This window comes from Lepidochelys kempii, chromosome 25, assembly GCF_965140285.1.
Source record: "Lepidochelys kempii isolate rLepKem1 chromosome 25, rLepKem1.hap1, whole genome shotgun sequence".
NCBI lineage: Eukaryota > Metazoa > Chordata > Testudines > Cheloniidae > Lepidochelys > Lepidochelys kempii.
In genome coordinates, this window is record NC_136404.1 from 18,489,680 (window position 1) to 18,504,519 (window position 14,840).

The following is a 14,840-nucleotide window of genomic DNA, read 5'->3' on the forward strand; positions in this document are numbered from 1 at the left end:
CCCCTCCCCTCATCCAGCAGCTTCATTCTTTCAGTTTATTTCTTCCTTTGTTTAAAGTACCGTACAAAAATGATCTGACAGTAACAAATCCTGGGCTTAGGTTAGTAAACGTACACAGAAAGAGCACAGAGAATGTCTTCTGCTAACAGACAGAAGACATGGCGATTAGAGTATTTATTATTGCATATCTCATAAGAGCTAAAACCTCAGGAGTGCTCACCAGCCAAGTTCCTCTCAGACTGAGTGCAAATCCCAGCATGTCAGCCCGCCCCCCAGCAGGCAGGGACCCATGCAAGGAATCAGGCTCTTGTCTGCTCACAACCCAAACGGGCTCTTTCCTCCAATGAAATTAGGCTGCAGGCTTAAAACAAACCACCTCTGACTAATGCAGCCCAGAGCTTCCTGCAGAACAAGCAGAATTTCAGCATCCTGCACAAAGCCACATGGTCCTGAGGCCAAGAGGGGGGTTCTAGACCAGGGCCTCCTTTGCTGTCCTCCCAACCAGGCGGTGACCCCGTGCATTTGGCATGTGTGCTCCTGCCCCGAGCTTCCGCGTGCTGCACAAACTACGATGGATGGAGCCGGGAAGCAGGAGTGGCTCAGGCCCCCCAAAGCAGCTTCCCCCCTCCCCTTGTGACACTGCCCATTCCCCACCCCCACATCTCCTCTGCCCTGATGCCAGGGGGAAGATTTGCACTTTCCCCCCTACCCAGTAACCCTGGCAGCGCAGTCACCAGGCCCATAGTGGATGGAGGAGTGGAGAGAAACAAGAAGGGAACTAGCAAAGGGCCTGGCCAGGAACTGGGCACTTGGTCTCAAATCAAAGCCCCATTTCAAGGATATTAGGTCAATTTCTTCCACCCCCACATGGCAGCCAAGACAAAAGGGGAAGGCTGGCTGGGTGCTATTTCATGTTGGGCAGCCTGGAGTTGTGCAAAGCAGAACGAGCCGACTCTCTGGCTTGCGGCTTTACGTTTGCCAGGTGGGACGAGGACACGCAGAAGATGGGCCTAGAATCACAAGAGGTTCTGGTTCACATCCTGACCGAGGGTGCAGATGAGATCACAGACAGCAGAGCACAACCAAGGCGATCCAAAGATAGTGTTCTCACGGATTAACCCAGAAGACGTAAACAGCAACAGCTAAAGCAAAGCCCAAATCACAACTGGCTTATTCCAAAGGAGTCATGTCATAAAAAAAAGAAAAAGAAAGAAAGAAAGATTCATTCAAGGGCCTTGTTCTTCCACTGGAGGAGGAGAAAAAGCCAAGTTTCTAAGAGCCAAGTCAGGCATCATCAGAGAAAGTCAGCTGGGGAGGCGAGGGGCGGGGGGGAACTCTTCATTGCGTACTGGATTGAGGAGAGCAGAGCCTTCCTTCTGCAACAGGCACAGGATGCAGCCACTGACCACATTTCCATCCTCAGCAGTGTTCTAGCCACTCTGAAAGGGCCGTGCTAGCAGATGCACAGAAGCAAAGCAACCACTGGTCAGAGCATTCACATGGAGCTGGCTCAGCTCCCAGGGAGCAAAGGGGGAATTTCAAATTCCCCTGAGGAGAAGCAGGCTTGGGTCAGGCAGCAACAGACCAGGCCAAGTGGGCAGAGGGCAAGTCTCCCCCAAGGAGCTAGAACCGTCCATGCAGGGAGAGGCGGGTGAGCCCACCAACGAGAGGAGGGTGAGGCTAGAAGCAGAGGGGAGAGGTTTTCCTAATCTCAGCAGGATCCCAACACACAATGCTGGCGGAGTTACCAAGGTGCTTCCAAACACAGGACGGCTGAGGAGCCGGAACACAGCATCCCCAGCCAGCTCCCTAGCTGTGCAATGGATGTAGTGTATGTAACACCTGCCAGCCCGTGTGCCCCAGGGACAGAGCAGCACCTCTACCCCCCGCCCAGGTGCTGTACCCTACCCCAACAATCCCGCTGTCTGGCAGCACAGACAGGCGCCGTGAGCCAAGTCGCCACACTGAGGTGTGGGGAAGGCCAGCGAGGAAGTAAGTGGCTAAGTATTAATACTAATATGTACAATAGAGGGGTCAGTTTTTATGGCTTAATTTCTCAAGGAGCAAGTCAGCTTTTGGGAGAGCAGGTAGGGTTGCCCCAGCTTCTCAGGGGGTCTCGTGTGCTTTGCTGTCTCCTGGCGCAGGGACATGGACTCCAACCAGCCAAAAGCTGGGGGTGATCTTCCTGACCAATCGAGTCACCATCTCCTAGGCCTCTCCCGAGGGAGCTTTACCTCCCTGAGCCTCCCACCTACTGACAGCTGCCACACTGGGCTAAACTCACTGGCTCTGCCCTTCATTGCCCAGAGATCCCCAAATCCAGTCCTCAGTGTCCCCCTGTGCCAAGGGGGTCGAAGGAGCAGCAGCCATCGTGGCTGCTGACCTCAGCCTGAAGCTAACTCCCTTCTTGCCCCACACATGCGGCTCACTTTGGCCAGCACGTGGCTGGACCCAGCCGCGAGTCCTCCAGCCACCTCGCTCCACTGGCTGACACTGGCGGAGTCCAGGGAGCTCAGACAGCCGAGCTCCACCCAGCGAGGAGACGCCAGCACTCGCTCGCTGAGCCCCGAGTCCGTTCCCACCAGTGCCGCAGGGCACGTGGACGGGGGGGAGAAGAGACACCCATGCTCACGCCGCCACGCGTAGGGCCACATCAGCTCCTGCAATTCCCAGTGCCACGAGAGCCCAGGGCAGGCCGCACTGGGCTCCACCCACACCATTTCCAGAGGAGCTAGAGAGGAAACCAGGCCCCAGCAGCAGGACATGAACAGCAGAGCTGATGGTGCAGGGGTGGGAAGGGTGCGGGGAGTAGCGTGGTCGTGGCAACGAAGCGCATCCAAAACTCTTCCCCGCCCCAGCGCGCCCACACACGGCATGCGCACGACGGGACGCACTCCCCGCCCCAGCAGATCTCACACATGCTCCCTACCCTGCCAGCTGAGGTCTCCCCCGCCCACCTCGCACCTAACCATGCCGCGACTGACACAGACCAAGCGTCTGCCTCCAGCTGGGACGGAGCATAAGGCCTTTGGAGACAGACCAAGGGGTGAGGAGCACCTCCCTAGAGCTGGGCAGGCTCAGTGCCAAGGGGAGAGTGCCATGGGATACCAAGCATCACCCCTCAACCCTCCTGGCACTGCCAGCCACGCTGGGGCAGAGGGGCAGGCACTGCAAGGGGCTGGTGCCTACTGAGGCCCGACATGGAGGGAGAGGTACCACATCCCACCCAGGAAGCTTCCCAAACCATTTTGCTCGGTCGAAGAGAACCCCCCGTCTCACCCAGTAGGTAACACTGGCCCCTGCCCCACAGCAGTCAGACCTATGCCCTGCACTGCTGCCTGGCTCAGGCATCATTAGGAAACACACAGCAATTCTCCTGCTCCCTCGTACTAAAACGGACACGATTGGAAATACTACAGAAATCCCCAGCTCCTTCCCCAGGGCTAAGCTCCATGCCCGCTCCCTACAGTACTCAGGATTAGAAGTGCTTCGGAAACAGTTGGCTTTGCATACATAGTTCTACCTCATGCATACACATTGCTCCCTGCTGAAGCCCCGGGCCGGAGGGGCACGGCCGAGTCCACACCTTTCCCTTGCAGGAGGGCCTCTCTTTGCATAGGGCTCGCAGCATCAGACATTCCAGGCACCTCTGACTTCACGTTCTCCCAGGGCCGGGGATGTGCTCGGTCTGTCGCTGCCCAGGGCTTGCATATCATAACAAGGGTTCTGCATACGAATGAGCACTAGCAAGCAGCTGATTATAAAATAACCGTATTCACATGGCTACAGTTCGCTGTGATCAGGGACACTGAGGAGACTTCCCAGAAGCAATGGACAAGCACAGCTGTGCATCCCCCAGGGGCAGCCAAGGGAAGCACTGGTACCAACATGGATTTCACAGCTTAGCTGGCACAACCAAGGCGAAACGGGGGGTTAGTAACAAACTAATCTAATGGGGCCCCCCCAGCAAGCCACACACAGAGGTTACATGGAATGTGCTGCCAACACCTGGCTTCTCCGCCAAGGAGCCAGCGTGCTATGCCCTCGCCAAGCCCTTCAATGATCAAGTGCCCCCTTTTCTAGCTCTCCCTGGGTGAGGCTGGTGCCCCGCAGACCAAAGGCCAGCGCTCACTCCAGTCCACAATATTACTGAAGTGGAGGGAAAGGCGAGAACGCTTTTAGCAACGACCACTCGGGGGTCAGGCAAGAGCGCTACCTGCCCCGTCCCCGCAGGGCTGGTCCCACCAGCGCTCTGGGACAGGGACAGCACCAGAGTTATACGCGAGACGGGGCCGCTGGGCTGGCGACCCCACGGTGCACCCCGGACCTAGGAACCGAGCTGTACAGCGACACACAGTGGGGGAGTGGGAACTGCGAAGGGAGAGACAAAGCCCCACACAGCAATTAGCCTGCGACTGGACTCCTCCTCAGCAAGGCTGAAGTCACGAGCGGCTTTTCCATCCCAAGCCGACGGCCCAGCGTTGCCTCCCCGTCGGCCAGCGTCCAGCTGGGTTTCTACTGCTGAGCGAGCGGGACACCAGGAGCAGGTCACAACATCCCACAGGCTCTGGAGGGGCAGGAGACTCATCTAGACAAGGGCCAGAGCCTGAGGAGGAGCCAGAGACAGCCATTGTGCTCTGCGTCAGTGGCTCATCTGGCAGGTGGCTGGGAGAGGACCGGGTAAGCCAGTGTGACATTCAGGGAGTCATTGTGCTGCACCAGGGACATGTGTTTGTAATGCAGAACCAGGTCCTTCAGGGATGCGTACAGGTTGTAGGGCTCGGCAAAGCCGTAGCCGGTCACCGTCTTGTAGATCACACAGTGCTTGGTGTCTCCATCCACCCTGCCGGGGAAGCAGAAACACACGAGTCACCGGGGCTGCCGTCAGGAGCCGGGGACCCCTCCCACAAGCCATGCAAGACGAGAGAGGCCCACCACTCCCCGCCTCCCAGGGGCGGCCCGCGGGGGACCGGGGGACGAGAGAGGCCCGCCACTCCCCGCCTCCCAGGGGCGGCCCGCGGGGGACGAGAGAGGCCCGCCACTCCCCGCCTCCCAGGGGCGGCCCGCGGGGGACGAGAGAGGCCCGCCACTCCCCGCCTCCCAGGGGCGGCCCGCGGGGGACGAGAGAGGCCCGCCACTCCCCGCCTCCCAGGGGCGGCCCGCGGGGGACGAGAGAGGCCCGCCACTCCCCGCCTCCCAGGGGCGGCCCGCGGGGGACGAGAGACCCCCACGTCCCTGCAGGAATCGACCAGCCTATCTGCGAACTTAGCAGAGAAGCTTCAGCCCTGCATGTCGGGAGCTGAGCCTGCTCCAGGCATCACGCCTGCGCCCAATCAGCCTGTTCTCCCCTGATGGGAGAGCCCAGCAGTCCCTTGCACACCCTGCTTCGGCCGGCCCGCCTTCCCCAGCCGGGCTGGGGCTGGCAGTTGGAGGGAGACCCACGGTGGCCCTGCAGAGGGGGAGGGAACTCACACCACGGAGCAGGCATAGCAGCCCTTCTGACTGCTCTCGCGGATCAGGAAGGTGCCGTCGCGCTTGCCACACAGCATCTCCTCCGCCTGCACACGGTTGATTTTCCCCACGTACCAGGTGCGCTCCTCATGGTGCGGCAGCTCCTCCTCATCGTCCATCATGGAGTACTGGCTGCAAGACAAGCCTGGGGCTGAGCAGACCCTTCCCCCACAGGGTATGCGCCCACTGCTGGGGGAGGCCAGGCCAGTTCCGCTCCCACACGCAGAGCTACGTTGCTATGCAGGAGACCCCAGCCTAGAGCAGTGCCTCCCCAGCTCCAGCACCTTCCCAAATACCCCCCGGGCCTTTGACCCTTCCCCATGGCTCAGTCCCCAGCCCCCTGCTCCACCAGGCACCCGAGGCACCCAGGGAGCTCTCACTGTAACCTGAGGGAGGCTGACAGCGTCAGGGCCTGGTACCAGCTTTGAGCCCGCAGTCCTCGGCCCCTGCAGCCCACAAGCCACCAGCACAGAGGCAACGTCAGTGCCGACAGAAGCCCCTGAAACACAGGCAGCTGCATCTCCCCCATGTCTCAACACCCCGTGAGGAGAAGCTCTACAGCCAGCCTGGTGAGAGCACAGGGCTGGGGACCGGGAGCTCCTGCTCCCAGCCCAGCCCAGCCCAGCCATCGTCGCGCTGCGTGAGTCCCTGCCCCGCTCTGCATCTCAGCTCCCCCCTCCGTAGCACGGGGCTGGGACCCGGCGCCGGGGGCTAGCCGTGTGTGCAGTGCTCTGCACTGCAGTAGCAGAGCGAGGCCTCGAGGGGGAAGCAATGCTCGGGCCACTCCTCCACTCAAAGCCAGGCCAGGCTGGAAGGGCTCTCCGAGCAGCCCGCAGTGCCCCATCGCGCTGGGCGCAGTGGGGAGGGACACTTACTCCTCCGTCTCATTCTTGATGCCCAGCCATTCATTGATTTTCTTCTGCCGGGCCCCCTTCTGCGTCAGCCACCTGGGGGAGGAAGACGAGAACTGAGCGATTTGCAGGGCGGGAGAGGAGCAGCTTTTCATTCCGGCCTCCTTCACAAACTGATCCACCAGGGGGCAGAATCCCCCACGGAATGAGCCAAGCAGGCAGGATTGGGCCCAGCTGCCCCTTGAGCTGAGCCCCACAGGGCACAAGGAGGGCGTACCGGGGCCAGAGCCCCAAACACGGCTGGACGCCCAGCCAGAAGCCAGCCGGGATCAGTGAGCAGCAAGGACAGATCACAACTGGGGCCACAGAAGGGCCCACGGGCTGCTTCTTCCCTCACTCCCAGGCCAGAGCCGGGAGCTGGGGCAGGGGGACGGGGCAGGCCGCGGCACCTACACCAGGTACTGGTCCCGAAGCTTGCGCAGCTGCATCAGGTCCGGCTTGAGGCTGTTCATGCGCTTGTCGATCTCCCGGTTCTCTGAGGCCTGTTTCTTCAGGTCCTGCTCCAGCTTCATCTTGCTGTCATGGATCTCAGTGACGCGGGACTTCAGCTTCTCGGAGTTCATCAGGATCCTGCCGGGGAGGGCACAGGAGTTACGAGCTGGGGAGGGGAACCTGGGCCTGATGCCGGAGCCAAAGGGGAAGGGCTGCCGGGCAGCTGGAGCTGGCTGGTGGAGGGGCAGGGGGGGGAAGGACTGGGAGCAGCTGCAGTGTGGTAGGGCTGCGGGGTGACAGGAAAATCAGGCAAGCAGTTTGCCTTGCAAAGGAACTAGCCCTGCTCCATTCAGGCTCCGCCCATCCCCGAGGCATCTGAGCACCCACAGCTAGGGCGGAGATTGCCCTGGGGCCTGTGCCCCTGGCAGCGCCAGGCTGGGCCCTCACCGCTGCACCTCCTTCTCATTGCCCTCCCGCCGGAAGCGCTCGATGTACTCCTTGCTGCACTTCTCCTGCGTCTGGCACTGCTCCTCGAAGATCTTGATGGTTTCGTTGAAGGCCTCGATCGCTGTCCTTTTCATCTGCAGCTCCTGGGGGGAGGGGGCACTCTGAGTGAGAGCCGAGAATCGGGGCCCAGCCCAGTCCCCTGCCTTCCCAGCAACGCCCCAACTGCACCCCACCCTGGGCTGCCCAGCAATGGTCTGATCCCCAGCCCAGCCCTCCCAGCCACGCCTCAGCCCCCAGCCGGAACCGTCTTCTGAGGTCCTACAGCCTCTCAGCGAGGCGACTCTGCCAATTCCTCCCCCTTCACCAGCAGGCTGGGTATCTGCACCCCAGCGCAGCTCCCCCAGGGCTCTCCAGGGCCCAGATCACCTACAGAGCAGGGCAAGCCAGCCAGAGCTCAGGCCCCACTGGCAGCGAGGAGCCGTGCAAGGTATTACACCCCTGTGCTGGCTGGAGTGCCAGGTAGAACAGCAGTGGAGGACGGGGCGTGCGTGGCCCCAGGGGACCCGCGAGGGAGCCGTGTGGCCCCGGGGGACCCGCGAGGGGAAGGGGGGGGCGCATGGCCCCGGGGTACCTGCGAGGTGCGTGTATACTCCTCGTACAGCAAGTCGTACTCCCGGCTCTTGTCCTGGTATTGCTGGTGATAGACCTTCAGCTGCTCCCCCACGGCCTCCACGCTGTCCTCCTTCACCAGCTGGTCCTGCCACACAGAAGGCCCCAGGGCACGTCAGAGCTTGGCACTGCCCTCCCACCCAACCCCACCAGCTATGCGGGCACCGCTGTACTCTCACTGCAGGACGTGGGGCTGGCCCACCATGCCAGCGCTGCCCAGGAGTGAGAGGGCCATAGGAAGGAGGTGGAGAGAGGCCTGGGGTAGGGCCAGGTTCGGGGGAGCTCCCAGGGCACCAGGAAGGATGAGACAGCAGGGCATTGTGGGGCCCTGTGCCTGCCTGCACCGAGCCCCGCCTCTTCCACCCGTGGACAGGACAGAATTACCTGGCAGCGGGAGGCACCCAGAGGCCCCATGGACAGCCCCGGAATATAGGGTCTGCCCACATATCCCTGCTTGCGCCCCTCAGCAGCCTGGCCCAGCCCCCTGCCCCTCCTGTCGCATGGACCCCACTGACAAGTGTCCCATTCTCCAGGCTGTGCTGTTGCCCAGGGGATGGTTTGGGCAGCCCCAGCTCCTCCACCCTGGCCACGGCCCCTTGGACATCAGCGTCAGGCTGGGGCCGAGTCCCCCATGGCTCAGGGGACGCAGCTGGGTCGGGAGGAGCGTGTCCCAGGACGCCATGCAAACGTGGCTTCCCTTTCCCCTTGCTGGCTCCCTGGCCAATGAGCGTCCCCTGGGCAGCCGGGCCTCGCACGCTCCAGGGAGGTGGGAGGATCTGCTGCCAGCTCCGCCAGGGACCTGGAATCCAGCATTTTCACAAGCCCTTGGCACGGCCACTTGCCATGGCTGGGCCCTATGCTCACATGGACGGCGCTCAGCGTGGGGAGCAGGGCTGGGGCAGCTCCTCCGTATCAGCACCAGCCGCGGGGCTCAGAACCCCCCAGCCCAGGCCTGACCTGCTGGTACTTGGAGATGGGGTACAGCAGCTTGCTGTCCAGCTTGGCGTTGTACTGGGCCAGCGACTCGTGCCGGTAATGGTTAATGAGCTCCACCACGGAGCTGAAGGTCAGGGGCTCCGAGAAGCCGTACTTCCCCTCCCGGTGGAAGATCTTGATCAGCTTGTTGTTGCCACCTTTCCTGCGGGGCGGAAGTGGGAGCAGGGAGCGAGCTCAGCGCCAGGCAGAGACCCACTTGTCACATCCCCAGGGGACCAGCTTGGCAGTGACCTGCCCCCGTGTGACGAAGTGGGACTGTTCTTAATATTTCCTCCGAATATTGTGGGGGTGCCTCAGTTTCCCCTATGCAGTTCTTAAGTATCTAGGTGGTGGGGTAAGGGTGTATGATCATTGCAGAGCCCTAGAGGGCAGGTGTGTGCAGAGGTCTGGACACAGAGAATGGCCAACACCCTGTTTCCTGGCAACTGATGGCCTGGGCCCTTCCCCCCCTGCAAGGTGAAAGCTGAAGGGTTGGAGAACAAAGGAATCAGGTAACCACCTGGCCCAGGAAAGGAACAAAGCCCAGAGGAGGAGGGGCTGGAGGGATTTTCAGTTTTGGGGCTGGCTGGGACATGGAGTGAAGGGCAGACGTGGTTGTCTGGCTCACTGCCCCCCAAAATGGACCCAGCTGAGGGTTCCTGTTCTCTGCACCTACAAGCTCTGTGTTAGACCATGTTCCTGTCATCTAATAAACCTCTGTTTTACTGGCTGGCTGAGAGTCACGTCTGACTGCGAAGTTGGGGTGCAGGACCCTCTGGCTTCCCCAGGAGCCCTGCCTGAGCGGACTCGCTGGGGGAAGCACACGGAGGGGCAGAGGATGCTGAATGCTCTGAGGTCAGACCCAGGGAGGTGGAAGCAGTGTGAGCTGTGTGTCCTGAAGACAGGCTGCTCACAGAAAGGCGATTGCCCCAGAGTCCTGACTGGCTTCATGGGGAGCAGTTCCAGAGCATCGCCCAGGGACTCCGTGACACCCCGTGCTCCGGCCATGGCAACCTTCACACTCACTGTGGGGCTCAGAGCACCCAGCACAAGCCTGGCCGACGGGCATCCCCTCAGTCCAGCATCAGGGAGTGATGGAGGCTGGGCACGGGACAAGGATAAGCCCCCCCACTGCCACCCCTTCTGCAGATGCCACACTCCTCCCCTCCCTCACTGCATCGTTCCCCCTAGCCCCTCACAGACACCCGGGGCAGCGGGGGAGCCTGTCTGGTCTGGAAGCCAGCAGGCTATCAGTGCTCTACAGCTCGGGGGTGCTGCAGCCCTGCCGCCACACTGGGGCTCAGAGCCCTAGTCCTGGGGCAGGGAACCGCCGCAAGCCAGGCACGCACAGTGGGCAGAGCCCGGCCAGTCAGGCGCGTACCTCGGCATACGGCTAGTGGCCCTGCCTAAGGGGCTTGGGCGCCCTTACCTCAGTGTGAGCGTGTACTCCCCCTGGATCTTACTGGAGGCATCGCGGACCAGGAAGGTGCCATCTGGTGTGTCGCGCAGCTTCTCGTTCACCTCCTCCCTGGGGAGGGGACAGGGCACGCGTGGTCACAGCCGCCAGGGCACGACCCACAGAACCCACCCTCGCCCGTGGGGGGCTGGAGTGTAGGGATTAGTCAGTCTCACCCTGCCCGGCCCCAGCCCCACACATCCCCAAACAGGGGGGCCCCACGCCTTTAGCGGCTCCTGAGGGTGTAATGGCTACCCAGGGGGCACGGGGGGTGCTCTCGCTGGCCCACTACCCAGAGGAACACGGTGTGAAGAGCCCGGTACCTGGAAATGTCGCCCCAGTACCACTCCGCCTCCTGCAGGGGCGCGCTGCTCCCATTGGCCAGGCTGGCTCCACCGGGCTTCGGCTTCGAGGGCTTCGGAGGCAGAGCTGCAAGAGAGCCAGGTGAGCACTGGAGCTGGGCTGCGCTCGGGCCCTGCTCCGGCCAGGATTTGCTCGCCACCAGCCCCAGCACCGTGCCACTTGCCCGGCTTGGGCTGCCCTGGCCCAGCTCCAAATGGGCGTCGAACCGCATTGGTGTTGGGGGTGCTGAAGGTGCCACCCCGAGAGCCCTGATGCAGCATCCTCCAGGCAGGACCCACTCCCTTGAGTGCCCCCCCCAACCGCCTCCCCGTGCACGGGAGAGACCATCTCTGCGCCCGTCCCAACTCGGGCCAGTTCAGCGAGTGCCCCGCTCAGTGCCCGTTCTGTGACGGGGGCCGACGGGAACGAACCAAACACACAGCCCTGGCGGAGGCTGAACAGCCTCCTCCTTCCCAAGTCACACAGGAAGTGAGCAGCAGCCCGGAAGGGCCCCAGGGTGCTGCAGCTTGTGGGGCTCAGTACCTGGCGGCACTTGTTCTGGCTCCGAGTCCTTCACCTGCAGAAGTGTTTCCAGGAAGAGTCCTGAGAAATCGGGGCTCAGCTCTGCACTGCAGGGAGACAGGGACTGGAAATCAGCACCCGGGAGAGATGCCAACAGATCCGGGAAGGAGGCATCGCGGCAGGTACTGAGCCAGAGGGGGATGGGGGTTCATTGCCCCAGCACCCCCCCCAGGCTCTAGGGTGCACGCTCAGATGAGCAGTGCAGCATGCTGCATTATCCGGACAGCCTGTAACCCCGGGGTGGGGGGTTGGGGGGATGGGACTTCATTCTACTGTCCCCAACTCACCAAGCTAGCAAGGTGCTCCTTGACAGACAGATGCAGGGTCTGCCCCACTTTCTAGTCCCAACTCTGCCTACAACCTGTGGCCCCAGCTCCCCACTCTAGGGTTGAACAGGTACTCAGCTGCGGGGTGGAGCTGCCAGAGGCCATGGGGAGGCACTGGCTGTTACAGTTGGGCTTTGCGCCCCTTGCTCATACCAGCAGTTTATTTCCGGCGGGGCTAAGTCAGGGTCTCTTTACAGACCACCAGCGAGGGGCCGACCCCATTTGTCTCCCCTTGATGCTGGTGCAGGAGGCAGCGTGATCTGGGTGTGACAGAGTAAGGTCAGGGGCCACTGTCTGCAAAGTGTCACCATGCAGGACGTCGAGTACAGGGCCCTCAGCCACACTCTGGGCTCCTGCACACCCCTAGCTCAGAGACCTGGCCCACGGCAGCGTGAGCTGAGCTGGCAGGCTGGCTCCCGGGGCAGAGCACCACCAGCCATGTCTTGCTCTCACCCATCTGCCCTCTGGTGAGACGCAAACCCCCAGCCCGCGTACCTGGTGCCAGGCAGCCGGAGCAGCAGAGGGCCGAAGATCTCGCCCAGGGCCCGAGGGTGGAGGCCGTTGCTCTCGGCCTGCTGGGACACCTTCCCCAGGTGGTGGAGCAGGAACTGCAAGGTGAGCAGGTTCTGGAGAGGGACCGCAGGAGACTCCAGCGCCAGCAGCAGCTGCTTCCTGCAGCTCTCTGTCTGTGGGATCTCTGGAGAGAAGCAAGAGACACGCTGGAAGGGCAGGGGCCAGGCCTGCCTCACTCCCCAGTGCTCCCAGTGCATACGGGCTGCTCTGTAATCCACCTGCCTCTGTGCACCAGGGTTATCACCAACTGTGCCCTGGAGCCCATCAATGCCCTTCCCCACCCCCTGCAGCACAGCCCTTACCCTGCAGGATGCACAGGATCTCGCCATGCACAGATGTCGGGACCACAGGAGCAGGCAGATCCTGCAGGAAGCCTCGCAGCGCCTCACCCAGGGAATGCACGTCGAATGGCTCCACGTCACCCAGCACCCAATCTGCACAGAGCAAACAGACCCTTCCAGCGAGTGCCGGGGCTCACACACGGCAGCCCCTGGCAGCTCTCTGGCCAGCTCAGCTTTGAAGGATGTATCTGGAGTTTCCCCAGCGTGGAACCTGGGGGCATGAGACACCCCAGAATCCACAACAGTGGCTGCTGCTGGGGCACAGCAAGGGGGTGGCATATGGGCGGGGTCCCTCAAGGCCCAGCACAGGGCAGAGCTGCCAAGGACAGACATGCTCTCTGATTCCCATCCCCAGGGACCTGCGGCATACAGGCCTCGCTGTGACGCAGACTGCAGCAGCCCCGCCCCAGCCCTGACAGGAGCTCTGCAAATCCCACGCGGCCCAGTGCAACTCCACTGGCATGAGCACAAAGGCTCGCTACTCTCCTCTCACACCAGAGGACCCTGGAGCTTGGTTTTGCTCGGCAGGGAGCGGGCGTCGGGCAGGCCAGAGACTCCCTGCCGCAGCTGGTTTAGGGCCTTTGCATTTTTAGACCTCTCCACAAGGAGGAGGATCGGGCAGCCCTGGGGCAACACAGCAGCAGCCACCTCCAGGTGGCTGCACCCCAGTCCGGCGGAGGGCAGGGAACTGTCTCCCTGAAACCAGGACTCCGAGGGCCCAGCCAAGAGGGCAGCCGGCACAGTGAGATCAGCTGCCATGGTAGCTGCACGTGCAGGAAGTGAGCAAACGCAAGTGACATGGCTGAGCTGATCTCTGGCTTATTCGTGGTTTGGGACAGCCTGGAGCTGAGGAAGCAGCATTTAGCCCTTTGCCAGGGGAGCGTGGGAGCATGGCCATCAACACGGAGTTGACTGGGGAGGGGACCGGGCTCACCACACTCAGTGTGTAGCAGGAGATCCAGGAGGAGCTGGCTTGCGACGTCAGCTCCATGCCCCACAACCAAAGAGCAGAACTCGTGTCCACGTTCCCTTGCACAAGACTCCTCCTCCTCCTGCCAAACTGCAGGAAAGTGCAACCGCCTCGGAAGCGACACTTGCTGGCTTCCCTTACGTGCAATGACACCAACACAGCAAGACGGGCCCGTCCTTCACCGGCTGCTGGGGAGTTACCACTTGCCGAGGACAGAAGACAAGCTTGGCCTGCATTTCATTACTGCTGGCACGGTCACGTCCACTAATCTCATCCATCTGACCCAGCTCGCCTCCCCTCCGTACAGAACTGGTTCTTACCGGTCTTCAGCGCTTGTCTCAACTCCGAGCCAGACGTCCTGTATAACATCTCACTGTCTAAGCCTGTGGGAAGTGCAGGACGGTTTATGTTAGCTCTGTGAATAGAGGCAGCCACTTCAGCAGTGCTGATAATCTCTGAGCTGCAGCCACAGCAGTTATTAACCCAAGGGAGCTACAGCCCTGCGGCAGGAACGCTAGCTCCATTCCCTGCCCACCAGCCATGTCCTGATCTGCAGACTCTGACTCACGTCAGCTGAACCGGGGCTAACCAGCCTTGGATCAGGCTGTTTTAACAGACTCCAGAGACAGAGCATTTGCTGTTTCCCCGAGGTGATGGCACAATCCGTTAGGAAACCCAGCCTAAGTCCTGGCCTCCAAACAACTAGCCACCTGCCAGCCTTGGACTAGCACAGGGTTCCTGGGCCAGCGGCCGCCAAGGTGGGCCAAGGGTCACTGCCTGAACTTGCTGCGTATAGCTAGTCCCATGGCGAGTTCATGCTGAGGTGGCACCAGCTGGGCTGACAGGACACAGACTAAACCCATCCTGATAACGAGAACTTGCCAGGCTGCCAGCGTGTCCGGCTTCACGGCTCCCTGCCGCCTGCCAGGCACTCCTGGCCCCGCTTTCCAGCGGCTCAGTGGAGTAGCTGTGCCCGGAGGGAGCCCTGGCAGAGAAGGGGTTAACAATGGATGCTGCCCCTTTGCTACCTCACACGGGGGCTCAGGACACCAGCCCCCTCCCCTCCCCTCTCACCTTTCTTCTCAATGGCTTCCACCAGCCTCAGCAGAAGCGGGGGCGCGACTTCAGGGGGGGTGAACTGCTCCGCCAGGTCCGGGAGGAGCCATGCTGATGGAGACAGCAGGGGAGAGCAGGCAGTTAGAGCCCATGTAGCACCTGACAGCCAGAGGCTGAGGCCACAGGACTGATTCTGACTGCCTGGCTCACTTCCAACCCACCGCACAGGCTTGCTGGGCCCGCAGCCAG

General features: G+C 61.8%; 1 protein-coding gene across 5 annotated transcripts in view; it reads right to left on the reverse strand.

Annotated features, from left to right (window-relative positions):
• Positions 1–16: 16 nt before the first annotated feature.
• Positions 17–14,840, reverse strand: part of PIK3R2 (phosphoinositide-3-kinase regulatory subunit 2) — a 38,403-nt gene continuing 23,579 nt past the window's right edge. For 4 of the 5 annotated variants that reach the window (XM_073324587.2, XM_073324589.2, XM_073324588.2 and 1 more), the window contains 14 exons: positions 14,610–14,702; positions 13,856–13,918; positions 12,527–12,658; positions 12,147–12,348; positions 11,287–11,372; positions 10,725–10,830; positions 10,375–10,473; positions 8,928–9,108; positions 7,933–8,058; positions 7,302–7,444; positions 6,816–6,992; positions 6,387–6,458; positions 5,473–5,643; positions 17–4,843 (listed from right to left, as the gene is read on the reverse strand). In XM_073324587.2, the coding sequence (XP_073180688.2) occupies positions 4,651–4,843; positions 5,473–5,643; positions 6,387–6,458; positions 6,816–6,992; positions 7,302–7,444; positions 7,933–8,058; positions 8,928–9,108; positions 10,375–10,473; positions 10,725–10,830; positions 11,287–11,372; positions 12,147–12,348; positions 12,527–12,658; positions 13,856–13,918; positions 14,610–14,702 (1,844 nt within the window). In that variant the 3' untranslated portion in view covers positions 17–4,650. The remainder of the gene's footprint in view (positions 4,844–5,472; positions 5,644–6,386; positions 6,459–6,815; positions 6,993–7,301; positions 7,445–7,932; positions 8,059–8,927; positions 9,109–10,374; positions 10,474–10,724; positions 10,831–11,286; positions 11,373–12,146; positions 12,349–12,526; positions 12,659–13,855; positions 13,919–14,609; positions 14,703–14,840) is intronic. The other variant, XM_073324591.2, reaches the window with a different exon arrangement.